At 32.0% G+C, this 20606-nt stretch overlaps 1 protein-coding gene across 1 annotated transcript; it reads left to right on the forward strand.

The window, feature by feature from the left end:
• Positions 1-2937: 2937 nt before the first annotated feature.
• LOC124357159 (ras-related protein Rab-32-like) lies at positions 2938-20223 on the forward strand. The gene is made up of 7 exons (XM_046808666.1): positions 2938-3134; positions 5450-5482; positions 13968-14061; positions 14198-14254; positions 16358-16418; positions 17586-17769; positions 19797-20223. The coding sequence occupies exons 1-7, from the start codon at positions 3023-3025 to the stop codon at positions 19934-19936; spliced, it is 681 nt and encodes a 226-aa protein (XP_046664622.1). The 5' UTR covers positions 2938-3022; the 3' UTR covers positions 19937-20223.
• The last annotated feature ends 383 nt before the right edge of the window (positions 20224-20606 follow it).

The following is a 20606-nucleotide window of genomic DNA, read 5'->3' on the forward strand; positions in this document are numbered from 1 at the left end:
AATCACTATTGTCGTCTTTTTAATAATATTGATCCAAAAACTAATTTCATTTGAATTTTTTTCATAAATTTATAATGTATAACAGTTTTCAGACATTTATTCACATTTTTTATTTCATAACTTTTGAAATAGCAGTGAAAAGTCTGAAATGAACCTGATGGGTGTTCCTTTTGTACACACCTTAACAAAAGTGTACAATTCTGCTGAATCAAATAATTGTTTTACTAGTGTACTGTAATTTCTTGAATTCCTGAAAAAATATAACATTTTAATATATACTACATTTTAATTATTTTTAGATAAAATTAATTGTTTATTGCATTACGTGTTTAATTTCATACTAGTAGCACAATTTTTCACACATAACTATTTATAATCGATTTTCTATAACAATCCATCTATCTTTCCAATGCCAGCCAACTCAGATATGTTGTTCCCGCTTTCTGGCATCTATCACCTGTTAGAGATTCTATCACTGACCTTTGATAATTGAGGATATAATTATTAAAAATAAATCACATATGCATACAGTGCAGGTATGACAAACTAATTTGTTTTCAAGTATTAGCATAAAACATAATACATATATTTTATTTGTTTGAAATTTGTGAAAATACTTTGGATTGGAGTCTACAGTTACAATTATTTTTTGCTATTATGTTTTAAGCTACCTAAGAACATTTTATTAAAAGCTGATTAATATGTAATATTTTTTTATGATTAAAATTATTTTTACAAAATTAAACATTATGTATGTATACTAAAAACATGTTTTTAAAGAAGGTTTTCTATATGAAAAATATAAAAGAACAAAATATTATATTAACACAATTCAAAAGTTGTATTCAAAAACAGGAAATAGTTTCTTAAGTCCAGTAATGTATGTGTCCATGATTGTAACAAAACTGTATGTGCAACAGTCTGTAAAAGTGTACACAATATGTAATACATTACAGTATTTGTTTTTTCACTTTTTTGTTTTATTATACAGTCTAGGAGCCGAGAGCCAATTTGCCCATACAACCCCTCAGCTCGGGGTCTTCTTACTTACTTCGTCCTTACTTTTAATTTAAGGAGAATTTTTCCTAAGAAAGAAATTGATCATTAGCCATGTTTTGGTGGTGTTTGAAATGGGTGAATCGAAAATGTGAAAAATATGAAACAAGTCTTTTTTCTAAGAGTATATATTTTCTGTTGATACATCAAAATATATATGTAATATATAATATAAATATATATCTTTAACCTGTATATGATTATCTGATGCTGATTTAACATTTGTTTGTTTAAGTATAGTATTATGGATGGTTACTTCTATATGAACATTTTAAAAAGTTTCTTTGCTTCCATTAATTAAGTTATATATTGCTGACATCTAACTTAAACCGATATTAATAATGTTTTTACTACTTACCAAAATTACAAAAAAATTCAATAATGAGTTGAAACTGAAAACTGCACGAAGTGAGCAAGTATCTGGCTGCTTGGCACCTTTCTTGGTACATCCCTCAACATCAGACGTTTGGTTTCAATAATTAGAATGAGGGATGGTTCAAAGTAGAAAAGTTGATATGTCTGTGTCAAAACTTAAATCACAGATTCTTCTGCTGGTTGGTAAGTTTATTAGATTGTTTCTACATGATCAGGAAAATTTTATGTTTGTATTCAATTTACTGTTGATTGTTTTAATAAATTTAAATATAAAGAAAAAGTAAAAAACATTAAATTTTTTCTTACTTTTTACTTTTACACTTTTTTGACAAATTTCACTTGAAAAAACATTGTTTTTACATTGAGTGCAGACTGGATAGTATGTATAAATTTGTCAAAAAAAAAGAACCACTGTTAATTTGTTGCATCCATTGCTTTCCTTAACCGTGAAATAGCTGGTAATTGCAATTTGTAAAATGGAATTGCCAAAATATCTGAAAAGTATATGAAAGGAAACTTGATCAGTTCTTCAACAATGATTGGTCTGAAATTTATCACCTCAATGATAAAACATCTAATACTTTAAAAACTTATTTGAGGAAAATACAAACTTGTTCTAACAGCATACTCAAAAATATGATGTAGTAGCTAGCAAAGTTATATAATCTTTAATACAACTGTTTAATAGAAACATATATTACCTTCATCATGATAAAAGAATCTTTCCAGAAAGTTGCTCCAGTATGTATGAAGTAACTGTAGATTAATGTCCTTTAATGTAAAATTAGACCTTAAGAGCCAACTATTGTGAATTGATATTGAGTTTTTCCTCTTAGAGCGCATCCAAACGCCTTTTAGTTAGTTTTTTTTAACTATGTACTTTTATAATATTAAACTACAACAAAGTATGAGATTTGTTACTGAATAACCAATAAAAATATTGTAATAACTCAAATCTAAAATACGTTTGGATGTTTATTGATTAAATCTTTACAATGAGTCGTCTCCTATAATTCTATGACTAAAAATAAGGGTGTACCTACACTGAACTGAAACATTGTTCTTGTGGAGGGGAAATCAATGTTATTTTACTATGATGAGAAGGAAAATCTTATATAAAAAAACTAATTGAGTATCAGTTACAATTCTTAACTTTCACTGACCTAAGTATCTAATGTACCAAAGTATTTAATAAAAGCTTATTTTATTGTTATTCCATGACAATATCGATGTGTAAAAGTGTTTTAGTGGTTCCAACTGAACTTATATAGGTAGTGTAACTCTAATAATCCTATATAAATTATTTCATGTTTAGTAATAATTTCATCGCCAAAAATATTGATAAAAAGAGTATATGTAAATAGTACATCAAATAATTATAACTAAGTAATAATTTGGTGTGATAAAAATTATTATATTGGGCTCTTTAAAGCACAGTGTAGTTCAAGTTTAATTGATCGCTACCAGAGTGTTCTGGCAGCGTTGTGACCGATGGACGCGGTTCTTATCAAAAAGGCGCGTTAGTCAAACACTCGGGATCCGTAGTGAGTCGACAGTGCGTCCATATGTGTGGTAAATTAACCTCTAAACGATGAATGGGAGACCGAATATCGCCGACATGGATTACAATATGATGACAACCAGTCGAGATTACACAAAGGACGTTCAGTTTAAATTTCTTATAATTGGGGACTTCGGAGTTGGTGAGTAGAACCAGATAACAATAAAATACTGTCTAGACAACATTGCTTATCTGAGCGGTGTCACAGTTCAATCATTTTGAGTTCAATTATCTCGCCGTTGGCTTTGTAAACATAAATTTTTCAAATTTGACAAATCGTGTTTTACTTAGTTTGTAGTTGTAGAATACTAGAGTTAATGCTAATTGACGTTTAAGAGGCATGTGCTTATCTTATTTTCTTAGCTCTATACTTACTTTTATGACGAAAAGAATTAACTAGTGCCTAAAGAACATGAATAATTGCTTTATAAAATTTACCTTCATTAAATGAAATGATTAGAAAATTATAAAATTTAATCTGTTTTGTAGATCGTTCGTGTATTATCCCTCTAATTGTTCAAATCACTATCAAATTTGCTAATTTCACAAATTAGTTATTCTTCTGTGTGTTTTTTTATTCATACAACGAGTAATTAAATATTATTTTTTTATGTTACATCTAGTAACGTGTGTTATATAAACGATTACACTTTTTAAACGTATATGCACTCCCTGAAATATTTTTTACTGTTAAAACACAAACTTTGCTTTATGTTTTGGCCCTAATGTAAATCTAATATGCCTCTGCTTCTGTAACCAACTATATCATGACGTTTACAAAAACTTTCAATTAGCCGACTGTATACAGTTGTTAAAGATCCAAGATTTATTTTACTCACAGTTGTATCAAATTGCACACAAATAATACACACAGAGTTGTTTTTGGTAATCAAAATGTAAGTAGGCCTACTGATTTTACATAAGAAAGCCAAACTTAGTGGACAAGTCAGTAATAATATTTGTACATTATTGAATTCGACCAGATGTATAATGTGTTTTAATTGAATCTGGAGTAGGCTACACATTCCAATATGCGGACCTACTATAAAAAGGCTGTATAAGTCAAGTCGGGCATGCAGTAGGCTTAGTAATATTATTATCTGTTCATGAAAGTATAATGAAACAACTGTGAATGACCTAAAGAATGTGATAATAAAGTGTTACGTTGAGCGAAATATCACAACGCCAGACCAGCCAAAAAGCTGCAAAACTAGAAAGTCCAAGACTCCAAGATGTGGTTGACCCTGAACAGGATGTCAACAAGACATTAAATATGCAGTTTTTGATCTCGTTTCCTTCTTTGTTTTCTCATTCCGCAGTGTGATTCTGCATTCTGCTACTTGAAAGTCGAGTTTTGAGGTTATGATTATTGAAATCGTGCTTTCTTGTGTAATCTGACTTCCACGGTAGCAGTTTATACGATTCAGAATTTTGTGAAGGGGAGTAGATCGTCATCGGAAAGCGAAGCAAAGCATTTGACATTTGAAATTGATTTTTAACTGTTAATCAGCACATCAAATTGAAAACACTTCATTGCGGTCCATCTCACCGACGATGATGTAGGCTATTTGGACTTTTGTATTGAGAAAATTCTTGAATTGAAAAGCCCACGCGTAGACAAGTGACAGGAAATGTCTCACCGATGATTTATATAGCCCTATTTATATAACCGGAATAGCCCTAGGCGTAGTTGACGTGCTACAGAGTAAGTAATATTTCAAATCATAATTATTGTTATTAATTTGCCATATAATTTAAAATACAAAACGAGTACGTTCTGTAAACTCTTCAGATATAGACTCTACGGACCAAAATCTAAAAACCGGTTTAATGAATTATCCACTGGAGTGAATTATACAAGTTGGATACCGTTATTAGGTGGGCGTAAAACAATTTGTTTATATACCCTGTTTGCCGATCTGTGAACTTTATCTCAAGAACCTGTATTATTATAAATGTTGAAATGATATCTTAGTTTGTGTATTAATTGCATAAAAGTTGGTTAATACTTTTATTCACACCTGCCTCTCGGTGAGTTACTATCCACGAAGAGTTTGGAAAAAACTTTAATGTGAGCACAAGTCATCTTTTTATAAATCATTTTAAGGTGTGGTGATGAGGCCAAATATAGCACGAAAAATATAAATTCCTGGCAGTTTGGTAGTCGAACTTTCTGTAAAGCATTAGTATGTTATCTAAATTAGTAAGTGTTATCCAAATCTAAATTAGTAGAAAATAATACAAAATTACTGTTTTCTCTTTTAAGATTAAGTATATTTGTGTATTTAATAAAATTACTTCTGCTTCAACCATGGCCATTTTGCTTTTTATGAGAGAGAAAAGCGTTAAAAATACAAAATATTATATTTTAAAATATATAACATTTTGTTGTCATGCTTATTTATCATGATTGAAGAGTAAATTATTAAAAACGCCCGTATATTTTTTTTGTTTCAGGAAAAACTGCCATCGTACGACGTTATGTTGACGGTAAGTTATATAATCTTAGAAAATTAAAAGAAAATTTTCAGAACGAAGCAAAAAATAGATGTCTAAGAAGTATGTTATATTTTATCTCCATATAATTGAAGTACAGTATACCAAGTTGTGTCAGTTCACTCGGATTTAAAAATATGTTGCTACAATTTTGTATATAGGAAATTGGAACTATTTTTCTACGTTTCTTTCTACGCCAATAGCATTTAATCGATGATACTAACTGTTTTGTTTTTATCTATAATTCGACACTTTAAATTACTACAGGAGCATATTCCATTCATCTTCTGCTATTTATTTTTTTTCTTTCACGGAATGGGCTACATTGTTCACTGCATTAGAAAATCACCTGGAAGTCTGTATGCAAATTCTTGTTGTGTTTGCTGGTCTGAGTGCGTTGGAATCGATGACTACTACACTGGCTTTGTCATTGTGTTAGTTTTCATATAGTGACCAACGTTATGATCATTAGTTGTGAATGAAATACTTAAAATAGGGGGAATTACTAAAACCTAATAATGCAGTGTCCGGGAGGCTACGTGCATTGTATAAACATACAACGTGGTTTATCGTGAAACTGATCTACGAATTTCCGCTAGAAAGCAATAGATCGTCAGTCGTGTTAATTTTGGAGGAGGTCGAAATGTGTGGGTTAATAAATATGTAACGATAACTTTTCTCAGATCAAATTTGTTATAGCTTTACACGCTCAAAACCGACCGTCACACATAAGTGAATGTAAAATTAGTGTCAGCTGCGGAGCAGATCGACTATTTGGCGGAAAGAGGCGTATAATTTCTCTCCTTTTTTTCATTCTATTCATCTAGTTGCCTGACGGTCGGCTTTATGTATCTGACAATCTGTTTACGCGTGTCATGATAAGAAAAATATTATTTGAGAAGAAATTATCATTTCATAATTTTACAGTTTGATATCCACTTAACCTCCAACGATCAAATCTTTACAAGATATTTCTTTATACTGTATATCCTAAGCGTTGTGATTATTCCATGCAAATTGGCTCTCGTCTCCCACACTGTAAAGGAAATATATTTTCATATTTACACTTTATTGAAAAAATAATGATGGTCAATTACAATAATAACCTTTTATTGCATCAAATTTCACGGATAACACTATAACAATAAAACTTTAACAACTAATACTCAATAATGATGTTTCATTCATACTTAAATCACAATATTATTCAGACTTAAATGAATAAGTCTCCGTGTAATGGTAGTTGAATGTTAATTAATATTTTATAATTGTATTTATTCACTGATTACTAATGTACTTGGAGTCGTTGTTGTTTAATGTAGCTAGAAATACTTAACGTTTTGAAAAATTGCATCTTAATGATGTTTTTCCAGAATTAAGACTATAATAGTTTTGTCAAGTGTTGGGTTAAGTATTGTTTAACGGTCACTAAACATTGCAATAATGGCATTTTTAAACTAAAAGGGTTTGTCTGTCTGCAAAGCTTTGTATAAAAGCAAGGCTAAAGGACATTGTAAAATATTAGGTCTAATTTTTGAGTGTAATATTGAATCCTTGTATTTGTGTTTGCATAAAAAATACTAAAGACCTCAAGAAGTGTATTAGAAGTGTTTCAGAGTGTCCCAATTAAGTCTTTAAGGCTAGGGCTATGTCTCAAAAAATTGTTTGTTAAAATTACTTGTTTAAATATTTTATGTACTGCTGCCGCTATGGTAGAATCAGCAAAACGTTTCCAATCTTTCAGAATCATGTGGATGTAAGGTGGTGTAATCGGTTTTTAGTAAGGCTATTTTTTTAACTTACAATCACAGGTTATTCCCAAAAACAAAAATTCTTGATCACTTCAAGAGGAATTATAGTTATTTTAAGAAGTACATTTGAGCAGTTTTTCACTGAAGATTAAGTTAAGGAATTATTCACTCTCATAATAATTCATCAATAATTCATAATTTATTAAACATATTCATTTCTTAAATGAAATATGATTTTATAATTAGATTTTTAAATAAAACAATACGGCAGTAAATTTTATTGTTATATAAAAAAAATAATTACTTGAAGATCTTTTTACTCTTAGATTAACTAAATGATTTTCCATATTTTAGTAATGTACTCTTCTTAAATGATATATGACTTTTTAAATTACATAAAAGAGTGAAATATTATGTTATTTTATATTTAAAAATAAGAGTGAAATTTTTAATACAATGTCCATTCCCCTCCGCCAACTCTTAAATGCACACTGTAAAACCATACTCGACTTCCTCCCACTTTTTTCCCGTGGGCTTGTTATTATTTTATTTATTTCTACTATATATGCTTTCGAAAATGTGACTGAAAAGTGATAAAATTTCCTGGTTCCAAGATGACCTTATTTGATACTTTAAATGCATAAGAGTCTTCTTGAAGTGATGACAAATTTTGTATTTTTCCTGTTTTCATGGAAGATGTCTTAAAAGGACTGTAACTAGAACTAGACTAGACGATAACTAAAATAATAATCTAAGCCAAAGACCAATTTCACCACCTTACGGCACTGGGAATAAAGTCTAGTACTGACATATTCATTGATTTGTACTAATGTACAAGTTGTATTTCATAATTCGTTATAATATGGCGTAGATGTGACACATCTTAAAAACTAGGTACATTAATCTAATCGTATGAGGTGAACCGTACAGGTTAGCCTAATCACCACTATCATCAGTTTTCCGGTTCGTTTGCGAGTAGGCCTATTTATTCAAACTTCGAAGTCGTTAGAGTCGTTAGGCTGTATTGCCGCCTTGATATGTTCAACCAGATAAAAACCAGAAATAACGAAAAAAGGATTCTGATAGAACTATTCAACCGATTTTAAAGGTAAAAGTTTCAAATTTCTAAATATTATTCTTTACAAAAGGACTATGTGCCAACTTTCATTTTTAAATTTAAATAGAAGTTCTCTACAGTAGATTTGTTATTACACAAATTTTTTTATAATGCACCAAATTCGCTGATCATTTACTTTATAAATTAGTTTAAAAAATAAAATCGGTCGAAAATTAAGGGAAAAACTAAAAAAATAAATTGATTCATTTTGGTGCTATTCCGTGGTGACTCAGTTTGGAACTAATTCTGGTCTATTGACAAAAAGTCTACTGTTTTAAAGTCTTGCCATACACTCAGTCCTGAAAGATTACTCACAGTTCAAGACGTCCTCCTAGTTCACATAGCTGAAATATATATAAAAATAAAATATACTGAAATATATGAACAGTTGGTTTGTGTTATGGCGGCGGTTGTCCGTGTCTGGGTGACTAATAACACGTTTTATCTTAGGTGTGCTTTGAGATAATAAAACATAATATTATCATTCACACATCAAGCTGGTCACGTCTCGTCTGTGACATGGAGATGCCCCAGTTTCAAACTCGTCATTGTCACGGTCAAATATTTCGAAAGCAAAGGAAACATTCCACTGTACTGAGAGCAAACATGAACACTCGGTTATCTTCGGTTGCGGTCCACAGCGTCTGACACAACGGGGGTCACCAAGCGAGCAAACATGAGCATTTAGCATTACTCTGTTTAAAATATAACTCTTAATCTGTTGATTTTCGTCGTGGTTAATTATACCAGAGAGAAATGGTACTACTTCAAAATTTTGAAATCCACTAATTTAACATTGATAGTCTATTTCAAATGTATCACAACAGTCTATTATATAATTTATCTCAATTCGTTTAGAGTCTCTGAATCGTTAAAATAATTGGAACGATTGCCAGAAATACAAGCCAATAGGGCATGCTAGGCTTCCAAGTTCTGCTGACATGACGGTTCCATAGACCGGAGTTCTTTACTACCAGTTAAAATTTATTTCCGTTTTTGCAGAAGAACTATTCAAGACCAAATTTTAATTAAGATTATCTTCATTGGTTAAAAAAACTCTTTTAAGGAAAAGGTTGGACCGACAAAATGCACAGGGTAAACTATACAGTCATTGGCATTTTAAGCTGTTATTCCTGCTGTATGTCCAATAATGTGATCTCACGCACACAAAAAGAGATATTTTGTTAATACCGACTGCTTTTTTGTTTTATTGTGTCTTTTAGCATTCACAAAAAATCGCAATAATAAATATGTGTGTCATTTTTAAATGTAAGTAATTTAAACAAATTATGTTACATAATTGTTTTATTGGCACCCGAGTTATAGGCATTTGGTTGGACAGTCATTGCCACACAAAAATATTTTGCTAAAACAAGATTTAGGCAATAAAATCAAGCACAAAACTTACTCATATGTCATATAATTTGTATACATATTTTTATTTGATACAATAAATATGATTTAATAAGTAAAAAGTAAAAAAAAAACAGAGACTAAGGCCTATGTAGGATTATTGTTCAAATGACATGATAACAAATAATTAAACATAAATGCAATAACAGTCTAGAGTCAATTGTGATGCTTTGATCAATTAACTAAATAAACCTATACAACCTAAAAAATTAAAACTTGCTCTGCTACAACACCTTATAAAAATTATTTAATACTTAGTTCCTTATAAATCTCATTTCTGAAGTCCAAACACGAAGTGTATACAAACACAGGATTATTTCCATCAATTTCGTCTCAATTTCACACACATTTTTTGTGATACAACCTATCTCACATATCAAATTCAACAGGTTTGTCTCCTTTATCGTCTTTGAAATTTGTCCCACAACTATAGCACAAGCCACGTTTTGTTTTCGGAAACGATTTTCCCCCATAAACGCAGGCCAGTGTGATACGAACGGTCCTTCATTAACATAACTTGACTTGTTAACTTTTTTCTCAGGGAATCGATTTTCATTATTTTTCGTGTTAAAGGAAATGATCTTGTTTTGTTTGGTATACTTTCCTTCTTGGCCTTTATTTAACTTCTTTTAGTCGTTTTCTTTCAGCCTTGCCTCTGTCTTCATTTGCTTTTTTCGTAATTTTCTTTATACAATCTTTCCGTTTCTTCGAAGAAACAACGTAAGGTACTCTTTAAGTTTGTCTTTTACCATTTCTGGTGGGAGTTTTGGCCACTCAAGAACATCAACCAAAGTAATAATTTCTTCCAGATGCTTGGGCAAGGCATTGAGAAGCTTGAAGCACAATGCATAAACTGAAGGTTCAACTTTTTCCTAGGTATTGTACAATAATGTTCCACAATTGTTACTGATTCCTAAAGATATGTAGAGTTATGTTGTGCTGGACTGGGGACAACATCTGGTGTAGGTGAAATCATTTCAGAGTCTTAGTTGTGTTGGTTTTTTATACCAGTTGTGTGGTACCTTTGGAAATAAACCTTTCTGACACACGTACTTCAGTTACAGTTTTTGAACAGGTTTTGGATCCGTGACGTATGTACCAGACTTTTGAGATTGCTTATTTTTGAAAAATTCCTCCCACACTCGATACAATGTGAAAAACAATGGTGGATCATTATATTTCGAAAATACTAGCTCTATATCAAGGAATTTCTCTAACATTTCGTCTCCTAAAATCCGTTCAAACTGATCTAGTGTAATGTGACACTTATACCATTTAACGGTAAAGCTTTGGCTTGGTTTTTACCAAGACACTTTGTGTAATCAATTGAGTTACAATTCCAAGGAAACAAGCCACAAGCTTTAAATCTGTTGATAAGTGTTTGAGGCTTAACCTCGTCCACTACACGTTTCAGGTTTGGTACAACATTTTCTTAAATTAAAGCGTCTGTCGGGTGGTTACTACACAAATTAATAACTACCTGACCTTCTCCAGTCTGACTTGACTGGCCTAAATGCAGCACCATCTACAGGCTGCAATATTCGTAGGGCGATCAGTATGATCTGCAGTTCAGAATAAAGCTGACTTAATTGATAGGAAAGATTACTCTTATGCCCAGGTTCTCTTATTTTAGGTTAGGATGCCTTAAAAAAATGCTTGATACCAACCAAGGCCAGGAAGATTGTTTTTAAAAGGATTGGATCTTGCATTTTGTTTTAAGAATTCCTGAACGCTAAGTTGCAAATCTTCTTCCTGTCGTGGAAACCCTTTTCGACAGCAATCAGTAATCCACTTTTCAATTGTACCCTCTTCTTCCTTTGTTACTACGGGTAGAGGTCCAAGTAGTGTTTTGAAAACATGTCACTAAGCCGAAATTGAATTGTCGACCGAGGAATACCAAGCTTCCTTGCTGCAGCCTTATATTAATGTCAAATTATGGTAAGTTCGAAAGAATTTTAAGGTCTGTAGATGATCTACATAGTACAATTTTTCTTTTTTAAACACAATTTTTGGATGAGTTATAATGAAATTCTGACTATTTTATGGAGTGGACCCCTACCTGTTCTACCAAATATTGATGAGACTCTTAGGATTAGTTTTGTATCCAAATAAATATTTGTCGCTTGTTACATGACAAGACTTTTGAAGTCGCATGCATTTTCTACAATGGCTTAAATGCTAATTCTTTAAAGTTTTCAATACGAGGTTGTATAAGTTATATCTTACGTTTTTATATATTAGCCGGACTATTCACTAATTTAATTCATCATCCGAATGAAATTCATTCCAGACGCTCCCTTTTCACTCTAGTTATCACAGACGTCAGATTCTATGAAAACACAAGGATTTTGTACATGTATACTTTCATGGCGTCTTGGGATTACTTAAAATGCAAAATGATTGAAAACATTCTTTTCAATTTTTGGCGTTGAATATATATATATATATATATATATATATATAATATTAAAAATATTTTTACAGACATTTGCGCTTAATAAATAGGTAGCATGAACAGTCATAAGATTTCTGTACAATTTTAATTAATTTTGAACCTTAGGGCCCCTTGTGATCTATAGAATGTGTTCCACGCAGTAAAAAAATTATGTTTCTGCTATGAGTGCTGAGGTACCTCTTCACAATTTTATTTTCAGTTTTCGGTATGATGTTGAATAAATGTTCTTCGTATTGGCTCATTTTAAATTGGCTACTAAAGTCTACATTTTCGCTAATTGAGCGACCCAGTAATGACTGAGTATTGTTCTAAGATGAAACAGATGCTACTAACCGCATCTATCAAGATACGACGAGCCTAAAATGAATGAGGCTGAAATTATTTCACAACTTTATATGTGTCAGGAGCCCTCCCGACCAATACAAAATGCCTTGTCATGCCGGTAATATCACTGGGGGTTTGTCTTTAAATAGAGAAGTATTTTCAGCTTCTTGCTCCAAAAAACATAATTGAAATTTTAATACATAATTTATAAAGTAATAAAATTTTAAATATTTTCTTTTGTGGAACTTTGTTAATTTCAATTTGATTATATTTTAGCTACGACATTTTGTTATGTTACTTATGATGTTGCGGCGAGTGTCGCTACAGATTTGAATTTGGCGCGCGTACTCCGTCTGTAGCCGCGAACGCGATTGCCAGCTGCGCCGACCTCTAGCCCTTAGCTCAAACAATAGGAGCCTCCTACCATCCGGAATTCTTCCGGACAGGTTCTGGTAGGATGGTTCCTGCTAGGTTAGCAGGCAGAGACCAATATTTGCGACCTCGTGTCGTCGCGACCGGAAGGGGGGACCTTCCAGAGGAATAATCCGTGGATCCGCCACTAGATTCCCTCTATCCAAAACCTAACCAGCTTTGATGATTAAATAATAACTAATAATTTGGATATAGTACCGAAAGGTTCCCTAACAATTATATCAAGTCCCAGGCCACGTACACTCACTCCTACCGTCCACTCCACCCGATAGCTGCACAACGACCGTTTCACAACCTCCGGTTCCTGCCTGCTAACCTAGCAGGAACCATCCTACCAGAACCTGTCCGGAAGAATTCCGGATGGTAGGAGGCTCCTATTGTTCAAGCTAAGAGCTAGAGGTCGGCGCAGCTGGCAATCGCGTTCGCAGCTACAGACGGAGTACGCGCGCCAAATTCAAATCTGTAGCGGCACTCGCCGCATCCTCCCCTCCTTCTCCGAGGAGTTCGAAGACTTAGCTATTAAGAGTGGTAGAAAGGGTGAGAGGAAAGATATCTGGAAGTGAACCAGTTATAGTTAAATTGAGCCAAATAGCTTAAACTAGAACGCAGAGTTTACTAAAATTTTCAAATAACACTACCATGCAATGTCACATATTTTTTTATTAGAAGTGAAGCTTTGCTTTTGTCTAATTATGTTCTGACTATTGTTTTTTGTATGTTGTTTTATTGATTTAGGTGGTGTACATACTGTGTTGGTTAAGATGTTGCACGAGCTCGTCGCACTATTTATTTTGTAAAGGTAGACTCTAAGTTATGTTTTTTTATGTATTGCTAAACCATCGCAACTGGTTAAAGATGGTTTTGTATTTTCAAATGAGTAATTTATGATTAAATTGTAAATATTTATCGAAAATAAATCATTATCTCATTATCTCATATGTTTAAACCCATTAGCTGCAAGCATTAGTTAACCATTAGTATTTGCAGGTAGATTTTCGTCCAAATACAAAATAACGATCGGAGCAGACTTCGCACTGAAACACATCACGAGGGACGAAACACACATTAAGCTTCAGATTTGGTAAGTAACGTAAATTTGTCAACGTAGCTTTGTAAAACACAGTATTACGAACCCATTTCGTTCCCACTAAAACACTCTACATTATATCAGAGTATGTATAAACAATAAACTGAAACCTCGATTTCTCTATTTGCAGGGACATTGCAGGTAACGAAAGATTCGGCTACATGACAAGAGTTTACTTCAAATACGCGTAAGTGTCACTATTATCCTGTGTAATGTAAATGCTGAATATATAGATTTACGAAATGAGTTAGACTTAAAAAAGCTACGCAAAAAAATCAGTGTTGTAAAGAATATTACATATTTCGTACAGTCCACTCCACTCGAGGGGTTGGAAAACTTTCTGTCTGTCTGCCCATTGACTTGAAAATTTGCACGAAGCTTAATTTCTATATAGGCAACATCGAGTTCAATGATGGTACATGTCACTCAATAGCTGAGCAACATTTTTACATTGGCCTTATGGGTAATGATGATGGCGATGAGAAAAGCAAAGTAAAAAACAATTAGCATATACCCGCGGCTTCGCACATAATTTCGTAGGTTTTACACCTGTTTGAGCACTTCTGGTTCGAGTGAATTGTATTCCCGAAGACAAAATTAATATTATTTTGCCTTTTTTCCGATCAAAAAACACATATACTCACACACCTGTGAGAAGTCTACTTATATAGTCATAACGTATAGTACAAGGTAGAATACTTTGTGCTTTGTATATATGCACTGCACTAGCAGTTACCCGTTGGTTTACGTACAAGTAAGTGTTGCACGTGTATGACCACTGCTGGTTCCATTGAATTATATTTCCGACGCCAAAGTTGAGTTTGTCTGTTGCCACGATCAAGGAAAGTTTATATTTATAGCCATTGTAATTTACTTTGCTGTTAGTATGTTTAGTACCATACTTGTTTTCCTTGTTTCCCCATCAAGAATTATATATATGTATATACATATATATATATATATATATATATATATATATATATATATATATAATATATGTAATAATAATATATATAATATATGTAATATATATATACGTATATATATATATTATATATATATATATATATATATATATATATATATATATATACAAGCACAAAACCACAGTCCAGCGAAATTTCATCTAAAATACCTCTTGCCGACTACTTCAAAGGAAGTCTTCGGTGTCAAATTCTGACCATCTTATGTTTTAAGTTGATGAATACTAACCTAATCACTGAAATCTAAAACAGCGATAAAATATTTGTAATTCCTTAAACAATGTACTCATTATAAATGTAAACAAATTAATAATAATAAATAATGTTTACACAGAGCAGCTGATTACAATAGGCATCAACTAATATTATTCATATTTAATTAATGTTTCACATCTTTACAGACCAAGATGAGATTTTTCGCTGTTTTAAAGACCAGTGGGTTGTAGCCCGGAAGAATTTTCGAAATAAGTAAGGCCGATATTTATCCCAGGGACTGTAAGAATGTCCCTGTACAATTCAGTACAAACCGTTAAATAGTCACGCGTGAAAGCAAAACAAACAAACAAAATCACTTTCGCATTTATAATATTATTAGGATTTGTAAATTTACTGAATTCAATCATACGATGTTTTAACATGTGACTCGTAGTAACACACGTAGCGGTTACCTTGACATTTGCATGCAGTCTTAGAGAAGCCTTTACGCGGCACATGGCGTAGCGTAGGCTACTCCTACCTTGTTCACTTATAACCCTATGTAGCTTCAAGATTATTTAGAACAAGGCTGCCTTATTAAACCTCACTTAAACAAGGGCACACAAGATATCTATGTAAGATTACGTACAGATTCTGGAAGTGATGAAACTGAAAATGCTCTTGCCAGGAGAAGTAGTTGTGATTATTTGTTTCACTCTCGTAGTTCTCTACTAAATACGCTGTTCAATCCACGTTCGTAACTTCGTTTAACCTTATCAATCAGCGTTTTTCCTCCAGTGACCACAACTCTGAAATTGTTGTATCTACCTATTTTACCGCTCTACTAAACACTGAGCGTAGGGTGGCGGAACATCATACTTTCAATCGCGCATGCGCATTCCTACTTCGCACTGCTCATTTCCATGTCAGTTTATTTACTCATTTATAGCCGGTTTTAATCCAAGACTCTTCACTGTGGCGTGTGTGTTCCAGAAGCTGTAAGATCACACACACGAAACGTTATGTACTCATAAATTCTATGAATTTACTCGTACTATACTATTTATAATAATTGTAAAATTCTAATTGTTGATTTAACTCCTGTTCTATAGAGTCGCAGCTGTTGTTGTATTTGACCTCACGAGGAGCACTACAATTCAATCAGCAAGTAAGGTAAGAATATAGTTTATTTGACGATAAATTCGTTATTGTTATTAGTAGACTATAAATTACAGTAGTAGTCTAAGAAATGTTATATAAAACACTTTTAAAGGTCAATTTTAAATATTTTATTATTACTTTATGTTATTTAATTTACTAATTAAAATTAATATATTCATAATATTTATATACCCTTAAAACCCAAGAGTTGTTTCCTGTTCCTTATCTGCAGCTGCAGCTGTGATATACGAGACATTACGACTTCACGGCATGTAAATAACAGCATGTACAAAAAGAAAACTTGATAAATATTTTAAGCGAGAAGAAATTGTTGCATTTTAAAAGATTGAGGAGTCTCCTTTTTGGAGAAGTTCTCAACTAAACACGGTCTCAATCTCTTTGAGACGCACAATAATAGAAAAAAAACAACCATTTTGGTGCAAACTGAAATTTATTCATTTGTTTTGTAGATGAAACATTTTAATTTTATATAATAAAAACATCCTGTTTAGATATTCATAAAAATACGAAATATATATGACAGACAAGCCTTAGTGTTGCATCACTTTCAAGATAGCTTCGTAAAACACTGTCAGCAAGACGTGTTACATTCTAAAACGTTAATAAACTAAATTTTCATATCTTAGTCTAATCGGTGACGGCTAATTCTTGAATAGAGGTTTTTTATCTATCATGAAATCAAATTTAAATAGGTTCATCATGAGTTCGGAGAATTAAGGGGTCAACCATAGAAAATACCTAGTATGACATTTATATGTTAATCTATCAACTAACATATAAAGGTTCAGATGAATAAATCAGAAACCTTTATGTCGTTACTATATTTAAGGGTAGTATACTTTCAAAATCCATGGTTGTGGGAGAATGTTGGTACAGTTGTTTTATTCATGTTTACAGAGTATATTATTTATAAAAAGACGTGTTATAAGGCTTAGGCTACTTCACTGTTTTCGTCCGAGTAAGGCCGTCTCAGCGCGCCAAGATTTTGTTATGGTAGCTTATTTATAGGTTATGTTAGGTTCAGCGGAATTCCGTTACGATGTCGCTACAGTTCGCTAGTCAAGTTCGGTTAGCAATTAGTCCTCCTCTCTTTACATGAAGTATGGTATGCTCTAGAACGATAGTAACGAACATACAATACCTACTCATCGTTTACAGTGGCTGCGCGATCTGCGAGAGAAGGTGACACTCAGCGATGGAACGGCCGTCCCTGTAGTACTGCTAGCCAACAAGTGTGACATCTACAACAGTTCTCTTCCCACAGATTCCATTAATAAGCTCTGCAAGGAGTATCGGATAGACGCCTGGTTCGCTACTTCTGCGAAGGATAACGTCAACATAGGTAACAATAACTCACTAACTGAAAGATGCTCTTCTAGGTGAGAAATCGTTTTGCATGCGTTCTCGTTTCAGTGAAGAAGTGCAATGTTATTTGGGTAGTGCGTGTGTCTGAGTCACCGGTGGCATGTTTTAAGATTATTGTAATTAGTGATTTTCCTTTGCTTGCGTTATTACAAGTTCTGATTTTACGTTGAATATTAATTTCATTAAGTTAAAGTTAAGTAACGGAGCGCTTAACTTAGTTAAGTAACGTTTTTAAGTTGTGTTGTTAATAAGCTATTTACATTATTTAATTCACTTATTTTCTTTTAAAATAATGTTTATTTCTTTATTTAATATAATACATTGTATTGAGGTTTAATAGTGAACGTTCTAGTCCTCGCCTCCTATAAAATCAAGTTTAATTTTGTTTTAATTGTTACCTGACTTTTATAAAATAATGATATAATATTAGAATAATACGGTGTCATAACTATGTTCTAAGTTTTATAGGTCCCATTACGTCATAAAAATTGCTTAGATTATATCATATTTCAGGATAACATAATTTGACTGAATATGGCTGGTTGATTAATGTTGATTGCCTTATCAAAATCAATAAAATATTTCAAAAAGTGTATGTTTATGACCAATGTAATTTATTCCGGTCTTTATTTTTGTGTGGGCCATTGTTGATTTTTGCTTTGTTTCCTAGAGCGATGAAATACGAGATATACATACTCAGGTCTGAGAAGCCTAGTTCTAACAAGAGACAAGTATGATGGGTTTTATAAAAACTTTAAATTTATAGTAAATATTAGATAGTCACTTTATCTGCATTATAGTATTCACCAAGCACTGCATACTTAATATTTGCTGAAATGTACAGTTTACATTTTATTTTTACTAAAACTTGTAATTTTCTTATCTGCACATTTTCTTACTCTGTGCTCAACAGTGGTTGCAGAAAAGGTTGAAATAAGAAGTGTTGTTACTATCAAACTTACTCTATGCTTTTAAGATTATACATGTAAATAAATTGAAAATAGTGATTAAATTCATTAAACATGTGGTAGTGTTTCATAAAACAATGTTTACATAAAACAGTTAGTTACGCGTAACAGGCTCTTTCAATATATACTATTATATAACAAATATTTTCCTTTTCCCATTTAACGGATTCTTTCCTTGAACCTCCACGATATTTTAATAGTTTTTCTGTTATTCGGGGTGGAGATGAATCGAACCAATCAAAGATACAGCCATTCTTGATTTATAAATGGTGTAACTAACCCGACTTTGTTTTTTGTATATAAAATGGTTGTTATTATTAAATATCTCAAGATTTGTATTGTGTTGGCAATTTTTCGACGCATTGAGAGTCGGAATACTTAGCAGTAGTCATAATAAATTATACTTGTACTTCGGGATATTTTGTTTTATTATTTTTTAGGTTTACTTTTTTATATTCCCCTTTAGATTTCAAACTAAGAAATTACACTTTCAACTTTATGAGACTATATTCTTCAAAAAATAAAAAGTTGAAGTGTAAAATCACATTTTTATATCTCTTCGTTATCTTATGTGTTATTTTCCATGAGTTGTTTAAACATATGTAACAAATTGTTACATAATCTAGCTTTAAGGAATGTCTCTGTGTATAGACTTTACTACGAATTGTTCAATATCCTCTTGATTAGTAGGATTTTATTTAAGAATGGAAAAACAATATTTTATTCAACAGATAATTGTGTTGATAAATACGAATTTGTATATTAAAAATGCAGTAACTTCCTGTTGGGCGGATTCGGGGTGGTGATTTATTCAATTTCATGTTTGTATTCTTTCTTTACGGGTCACACAAAAATTATTCATATTATAAATTTTCGTTTGCCTCCCATTTTCTTTAGGCGAATCAGCAAAAAAAACATAACAAGTCTAAAAAAAACACCTTGTAAAACTTATGACATTAAGTTACTACTATAAAAGAGCAAAAACGTGTTATTTCATCCACCCAGTTGTAATAATATGATTGTTAATTTGTTTCAGATCAGGCGTTTAACTTTTTAATAGATCGGTCTCTCCAAGTGACCAACTGCGAACCAACTAGGGAAGGCATTGCTCTGGATGAGAAGTCCATCTTCAACAAGAATATATACAAGAATCAAGGCTGTTGCAAAATATTATAGTGTTCAAGTTGTCAAAATGAACTTTAATCTAGTCATTCCTTTGGAAACGTGTTTTTAAAACTGCTCATATTATTTTTAAATGCGTGAAATAAATCAATAAAATACCACGGTGTTATAAAAATGGTTATATAAATATTAATAACACTTTTGTCAGCTCATATTAAAATGACAAATTTTGGCATGTGATCGTACATTTTAACTCAAACAAAAAGAGCAGACGTTTTGTGTTGTGACGTTTTTGTACTCCTATGAAAAATGTTTCATGAATAAATATTTTATTCCATGATCTCATTATTCCCCATTTATACTAAACATTTATTTTAATATTAAATTCGGAGATTTTGGGAATATTTCTGCCATTGAAAATTCGAATACTTTATTAGAAAGAATGTTTCAGTTATTTCAGTTGGACTTTTGAAAATATTGACAAAATTGTGCTTAATTGAGAGGAATTTTTAAATTGTAGATACTTCGATCAAATATTTTTCATTGTTTGTCAAACAAATCGAAATAGTTAGTTTATTTATCTTGAAGAATGTGAGATATCATTAAGTGTAAATCCAGTTCAAAATAGCTCTACAAACTTAAACTCAATGATCTTTATTTATAACAGTACAAATTGCATAATTGCGTCAAAGTACGTGTTTGTTATTCTACTGTAGCATGGGTG

Source organism: Homalodisca vitripennis, chromosome 3 (assembly GCF_021130785.1).
Source record: "Homalodisca vitripennis isolate AUS2020 chromosome 3, UT_GWSS_2.1, whole genome shotgun sequence".
Lineage (NCBI taxonomy): Eukaryota > Metazoa > Arthropoda > Insecta > Hemiptera > Cicadellidae > Homalodisca > Homalodisca vitripennis.

Coding starts and splice junctions, on each gene's coding strand:
- LOC124357159 (XM_046808666.1), top strand. CDS start 3,023: ATGAATGGGAGACCGAATATCGCCGACATGGATTACAATATGATGACA. Junction 5,483..13,967: donor CGTACGACGTTATGTTGACG/GTAAGTTATATA, acceptor TAGTATTTGCAG/GTAGATTTTCGTCCAAATAC. Junction 14,255..16,357: donor AGAGTTTACTTCAAATACGC/GTAAGTGTCACT, acceptor CCTGTTCTATAG/AGTCGCAGCTGTTGTTGTAT.